The 7,736-nt window shown below is 40.2% G+C and overlaps 1 protein-coding gene across 1 annotated transcript; it reads left to right on the forward strand.

Annotated features, from left to right (window-relative positions):
- Window positions 1-449: 449 nt before the first annotated feature.
- On the forward strand, window positions 450-3,013 carry nanos1 (nanos homolog 1). Its single transcript, XM_029727730.1, has one exon. The coding sequence runs from the start codon at window positions 583-585 to the stop codon at window positions 1,261-1,263; it is 681 nt and encodes a 226-aa protein (XP_029583590.1). The 5' UTR covers window positions 450-582; the 3' UTR covers window positions 1,264-3,013.
- Window positions 3,014-7,736: the final 4,723 nt, after the last annotated feature.

A 7,736-nucleotide genomic window follows, 5' to 3' on the forward strand; every position in this document is an offset into this window, starting at 1 on the left:
GTCTTGAAAGGGTTAGGGTGTGCACGAGAAATGCGCACAAACATGTGTATGTAAGCTATTTTAGTAGGCTTTGACATCGCACCCACAATTAACTCCCTATCCCCAATGTAGGCTATACAAATAAACAATTATGTATTTACTGCGTAGCTCAATCCTGCCCTACTGTATCAAGTCATAAAGCTACGGGTGTAGCTCTAAACACATATGACTGGTGCGTAATGAAACCGTTAAAAAAGTGTGACTATATTTCTGTGTAGGCTATGTGACTATGATATGTGGTTGTTTTCCAACTTGTAAACGACTGCCAGTTCGGACCATATCGGATCGGTTTCCCGCTTTCCAAACCTACCCTTGCAGAGAAAGAGTGCGCTGCAACCTGATCATAAACTTGGTTTAAGAAGAGAGCCCCGCCCTCTTTTCAGCTTTCCGGTCTCCTTATAACCAGCAAGCGTGTTGTACAAGCGTTTATACACTTGAAGAACACTGGAGCAGTCCAGTTCACCAACCATCCTGGAAACGAGCTCTGGCTGTAAACCTGGAGGATTACATTGGTGCTTTTGCATAGAAAGGAGAAAAATAATCATGGATTTTCTCAATCATAACTATTTGAGTGCGCGCAACCCATATGACTATACCTTTAATTTTTGGAACGACTATCTGGGTCTGTCGACGTTGGTCACGAAGAATAACAAGCACATGATGCCCCAAAGCCCAAACTCCATCACCGAGTCCCTGAAAGCAACCCTGGGTTTGGATGACTCTCCAGAATGTGCGTGCGTAATCTCGGGCAGTAGTGGAGGCGGACACCTGGACTGCTGTTGTCCATCCGCGAGCCCCCCGCCTACCTCCATCCTGGACTTGAAGGAGCGCTTTTCAATTCTGAGTCCATTCCAAAACCAAATCGGTGGCATCCCACTACAAGACCGGGACTTGGGCTTCGGGGGAAGCTTCGCAGGATTTGACCTGTTCGGAGTGGAGAGGAAGATGCGCAAACCAACGTCAAGGAATAAACAGGAGCCCAAAATCTGCGTCTTCTGCAGGAATAACGGTGCGCCGGAGGAGGTGTACGGCTCCCACGTTCTGAAGACACCGGACGGGAGGGTGGTGTGCCCCATTCTTCGGGCTTATACCTGCCCTCTTTGCAGTGCCAATGGTGACAATGCGCACACAATTAAGTACTGTCCACTCTCCAAAGATCAACCAACCCAGCGACCATTAAAGGGAGGGAGGGCAGTGGGTGGTAAGCGAATGAAAATATTCTAGAGATAGATTTTTACACAAGTAAAGAAACTAAATTGAATTGCACTGAACAATTTTCAGATGACTGTTTCCATTGCGGCTATAGCATATCCCAGTCCTAATGGCTAAGGCTACATGACTTCGTAAACAAATAAAACAATATGTTGATTTTATGCTTTTTCCAAAATCTCTTATATTTTTATAGTTGCTTTATTCACATAGATGTTTTTATTCGTTATACATTGAATTTATTTTCTTCTTATAGTGTATAGCTCTTTGAGTGTTCATTTAAATTCACCTATATTCATAATCACAATGTGTGAATAAATGCTGAGTGTTTCCTGGGGTACATTGATTTATGAGGGCGTGAGAAGGTTGTGATTGTCATGTTACCAGTACTTTTTACTGTAAGCTTTGCTATTTCTTTTCTCTTTGAAAACCAAAGTTATGTTTGTCATTTATTAACAAGGGTAAGAATGTTCATGAATAAAACTATTTTCATTCAAGATGTCTGTAAAACAAGGCATGGCACTTTGAGGCCCATTCCTCTGTCTGCCACTCCACAACACAGTTTCAAACTTGCTCTGAAGTTGACATGTGATATCTGTAGCATAAAAAAACAAGACAATGACATCTCTGTTATGGCCTGGTGTTTTCTGGGTAACTTCATACTCAATAGTAGCCAAGCAAAATGACTTTCATCTCCCATGTCACACATCACCCAGACTTATGAATAATCATTACCCAAATAAGATATACCCTTGATGTTTACATTCCCAAGAGAGGGTAACACACTGGATATAATTGCTTGTAGGCATTTCTTTTCAATGCAGTTTTTCTTTTATCAACAATTACCCCAAAATATCCTCAACAGAGGACTGGAGTGCTCTGCAGTAGTAGAGTCAGGAGGACAATTCACCTTGAGAAATAGTGGGATAGCGCAAATGAATGTTATTAAACAAGCCTTTCTTAAAAAACTATGTATTAGCCCCCTTTTGCATTATTCCCCTGAATAAATCCAAAAAGATGCAAAATTATTATGAATGTAAGATGGAAAGATGGAAAGTTGTCACTTGTGAGACTGCACATTTCTGACAGTTATGTTAACCAAAGGATTATACAATTTTAATGAACTGAAATGAGGAACAGAGATTTGCTGTATTGTATATAAAGTTGACTTACGTTTATTCAGTATTTTAGCATTTCAAGTGACTTCAGAGGGTACTACCTCAACAGGATTTTGTACTTACATGTAAAATGTCAACTGCAGTTTATTAATATAGTGCTGCCATTTATAATAAGGGTTTAAATAGTATTTTTGATCTTTGTATAACATAATTGTATTTTTCTTTTGCTGCATTCAAACATGACAAAAGTGTATTTCCAATAAGCTCTACTCATTCTTCACCAAAACGTGATTGTCTGTATATAGTGTTATCCCTACTTTAACAGTTTACTTGTTCAATGTTACATTCTTGGGGTTGTTTGCAAGAGAATGGAATATATTGAAAACAGTTGACAATTTGCCACTTGTAACAGAGGTTTTTGATTAAATGAAATAAGAAAAAAGAAACACTGTTGATCTTTGTTATTAATATTTTACCACAATTTCCCTATATGCTGTGTGTGCAGAATAATACTATGTTAATGAATGAATCCCTGTATGCTGCCTGTGCAGAATAATACGATATGAATGAAATAGTCCCTGTATGCTGCCTGTGCAGAATAATACGATATGAATTAATTACATGAATAAATAGCTTATCAAATATTATAACTGATGCCTTGATGTTATTGATCGACTTGATAGACACAGACCTCATTCACCAGTTTACGTGAACAGTATCTCATTGCCATTGTCAGATATTAAATGTAGGCTAGACCATACCATTAAAGAGTGCACATATCGTTCTTGGCTCTCTGTCATTGGCTCCGCCTACAGAACATTAAAGTCCATACTTCAACAGATGGAGGGAGTGGTCTTCCTCCGCTCTAGAAGTCAAAGTCTCTCTGCATGAGAGCCACCTCAGCTGGAGGAACAAAGCCCCATGGTTGTTCCAAGCACTTGCCCGTTGTTTATGAAGGCTGCCCACCCTGGAATGTCTAGGCCTGTGTGCCTCCCCACTCAACACAGATCATGTTTGCACTGAAGTCTATTGAATAATGCCCCCCTCTCCTAGCCTCTCTGTCTGCTATCTCTGGAATGGCAGCAGCCAGCAGCCAGCAGCCCATAACTTCTGGACCTCTTTTGAGAAAGGGGGATTCAGACAGACAGTATACACTAAGCACTCGGGTGCTGTGTTGAGGCCTTGGGCACAGCCATCCACACCTCTCAGCCCTCTCCTCTTCCTTTCTCCCTCCCTCTCATTCTCCAGCTGGGGCCCTGCATTAAAAATGGATGGATACTAAGTGCAACAGGGATTTATCTCTCGGAGAACAGTGGTGGGGAAAAGCCTGGAGGGGATCATTTCAGACAAACATGGCTGCCATACCAGGCCCTATTCCCATGCTGCCCCACCCCATTAGCTGTGCTGCCAACAGGATTTGATTAATCTAGTTAGTTCCTCCATTTATGGGGTGAATTTCTAACATGATTTTATGATGGAAAATGGCTGTCTGTCAATATCATACTGTAAGCCTATATTATACAGATAACAGTTTTTGTACATGGTATGAGGAGGAATAACAGTACATGGACTGGGTTCATAGTATGGCTGTATGTGTTATGTAATGATGCTAAACAGTAAACAAATAATACTTATTAGTGCCATAATTTGGCACTTATACTACAGGCCTACTGTAAAGACTTCTCAGTCAGTAGTGGCCATCCACTAGTCTTATGAGGTGACTAACATGAATGAAAAGTGAATAATGAATCTTTTGGTTGTGTATACTGGGTTGTTACTGTAGAGAAGACCTCTAATTATGTAACAGTATGCTCATATATCACATTTCCTTCCAAATCTCCCATTGACATCAATGCATCATTTACAGAAGATTTGATAGAGGTACTCAGGTTGGTATTCAAGCCGATCGTGCTTGTAGACAAAGCGTCTTTTAAAGACAATGTTACCGCGTTGGCAGAGATTGAATTCAATGTCAACGCTGATGTCGGCTCAATTGTAATTTACCTTTAAATGTCAAGTAGGGATTCAGATTGAATCACGGCCTTAGCTGAAGTTAGGACTTGGGCCTAACTTAATAGCCTACTGCAGACTGCATCATATGTAGAAATGTAAATGAAGGAACTTCAATAAATCTGCATTCACAGATGACTATGTCCAAAAAAATTCACTTCTATTTCTATATCATCTATGATTAATACTACCTACCTCACAATGCCAACCGTAATTCAGCTAGGGATTTCTATACCAGACGCTCCCACCTGGAACATGAACCTGCAACTCTCTGGACACTACTTGTGTAGCCCTGACCTCTATCATACAATGCTGAATAAATATGGGTCACTATTTCTATTACAGAGTACTGGGGCGAATCGACTCAGCTGTTGCTGTTAGCTTGGGCTAAAAGGACACACTCACACTGTTCATTGGCCCCATGGGCCTTCATAGGCCCCTCTGTCATTTTCTATGTGATAACATTATTGAAGATGGATAATTGCTTACAGGGCAAGGTGTCACACTTATTGGCTTCCTCCCCGCCCCCCTTTCTCAGAATCATTGTTCCTAAGGATGCTGCCTCTCGTCATCTGGGGACCTTGTGTAGAGCATATTAGACAGGACTAGAGCATGAAAACCATTCCAGGGAGGACGGTTAAGTGCATCCAACATATTGCTTACCCCAGCTTCCCGTGGACCTGACATGCATGAATCATCGAGGAAACACGAGTCCCCACATGGAGGCGTATTAGTGGGAAGTCTTCCAGTAAGTTGCCATTTGATGGTGTAAGATTTGAGCATGTTCATGTTAAACGTCATTCATAAATATAGGACTTTTATAAGACACATTAATGTGGTCATTGTTGAGATTGAAATGCATTGTGGTCGTTACTTTCTATTAACTAACCGATTTGTTTTATTGGTATTGGCACTGTAGTGCTATTTACTATATAATTATATGTACGGAATACAATTCACAAAGCACACCCATGCTTACATTTTCAAGCCCCTTCTTGCACCCTTCATACCTGGGTGTGCCTCTAACCTGTAGTGCCATTCCTATTTTTCATACCAATTCTGCAGATTTGGGGAGGAGCACAACACCAACTTGACACCATGCACTTGCAAGGCAAGCACACTATCCCTGGGCCAATAGAATGAACACACTTGGCAGGATGTAGAACGCAGGGTTGCTAATATACTTTGGCCCATGTTACAGAGTAGTACTCTTGGTGGATTAATTCAATGCATACACTGTAAGCCAAAATTGCATCTGACCAGAACAGCAACTTTCATTACAATTGGCCTGAGGTTGTTGTTGTCTTACTGTGCTAGCCAATATTCTGCTGTTAAGTTATTTTCTCATTCTATTTTGCCGAGGAGTGGATAACTGGGGGTTTAGTCACCGTTACAGACTGAGATTGGATCTGTAAAAGTACAGTAACAGAAAATAAATCACTTATGCTACCATGGAAGTGCCACTGTCATGATGTGTAAAGCTAAGGGAGATTCCTATGGGAGCTAGTATATCCAGACAGAGAAGCATCTGTTAACCACATGAAGGGACCACATAGGACAGCCGTATATTACACAATTGTCTTTCTGTAGGCTTTGTTGTTGTTATTGTGCATAACCAAAACATAGACACAAAGAGTTATACAGTATAAGCCTGTAGCTGTGGAAAAACTCATAATATGATTCCCATTTATACTGTCATTGATTTAAGAACTGACATATTGCCATTTTTCTGTCAGTTCTCAAGGATCCATTGGCAACTAGGTGTTGCTGCAAAAATATGATTTTACACCCAAAATCCCTAAACTTATACAATAAAAGTTTAAATACATTCAGATTCAGGAGGTTCCTAGTTAGTCTCTGTTTGTGTTTTGGCAGTAGGAAAATTCCAGAGCTTCATTGAGCTCCCATGTGGTTGTGGTTTGGGTGAGATGCACAGTAATGCATTTGTGACGCAAGTGGGAGGAAATTGCAGAAGCTTCCTGCACAACTGCTTTTATACCACTCCCAGGTGGATAGCAGGCCTGGCTGTAACGTTACAGTCCACACCAGGGGTTTCATTAAGATGTGAGGCCGCATGGCCAAGACTGAAATGTGTCTCAATAGTGTCCCCTACAGACTGATAGTTGAAGAACACATACGCATGCAGAGTGAGAGACAGAGTAGATTCAACCAAATCATGAAAAAACTAAAAGATAATTACTTGACACATTGGAAAGAATTTACAAAAAAAACGGAGCAAACTAGAATGCTATTTGGCCCTAAACAGAGAGTACACAGTGTCAGAATACCTGACCACAGTGACTGAACCAAAATTAAGGAAATCTTTGACTATGTACAGACTCAGTGAGCATAGCCTAGCTATTGAGAAAGGCCGCCGAAGTCAGACCTGGCTCTCAAGAGAAGACAGGCTATGTGCACACTGCCCACAAATGAGGTGGAAACTAAGCTGCACTTCCTAACATCCTGCCAAATGTATGGCCATATTAGAGACATATAATTCCCTCACGTCACACAGACCCACAAAGAATTCAAAAACAAAATCAAATTTTGATAAACTCCCATATCTATTGGGTGAAATACCACAGTGTACAATCACAGTAGCAATATTTGTGACCTGTTGCCACAAGAAAAGGGCAACCAGTGAAGAACAAACACCATTGTAAATACAACCTATATTTATTTTCCCTTTTGTACTTTAAGTGAAATAAACTTTAAGTTTATGCACATCATTACAACACTGTATATGGATATAATATGACATTTGAAATGTCATTATTCTTTTGGAACTTCTGTGAGTGTAATGTTTACTTTACATTTTTTGTTGTTTATTTCACTTTTGTGTATTTTCTATTTCACTTGCTTTGACAATGTAAATATGTTTCCCATGCCAATAAAGCCCCTGAAAATGAATTGAGAGAGCTAGAGAGAGAGAGATCAAACATTAATAAACTCCCATATCTGTTAGGTGAAATACTGTGCAGTCACAGTACAAGATTTGTGGCCGGTTGCCAGTGGCAACCAGGGGAGCAAAAACAAAATTGTAAATACAACCTATATTTATCTGTTTATTTTCCCTTTCACACTTCAATGACTTGCACATTGTTACAACACCATACAGAGACAATTATATGACATTTGAAATGTCTACATTATTTTAAAATGTAGTTTAACGTAGTGTTTACTGATTGTTTATTTCCCTTGTTTATTTTCCTTTTGCTTATTGTCTATTCCATTTCCTTTGGCAATGTAAACATATGTTTCCCATGCCAATGAAGCCCACTGAGTGAAACTACGGTTTCATTCAGTAAACAGCTGTAATTGCAATGGTGTGCCTTGCTGTTTGGGGGTTTCACGGTGTGT

The sequence above is a fragment of the Salmo trutta genome, chromosome 3 (assembly GCF_901001165.1).
Source record: "Salmo trutta chromosome 3, fSalTru1.1, whole genome shotgun sequence".
Lineage (NCBI taxonomy): Eukaryota > Metazoa > Chordata > Actinopteri > Salmoniformes > Salmonidae > Salmo > Salmo trutta.

Bases quoted from the DNA above. Each gene is read 5' to 3' on its own strand.
- nanos1 (XM_029727730.1), top strand. From the start codon at position 583: ATGGATTTTCTCAATCATAACTATTTGAGTGCGCGCAACCCATATGAC.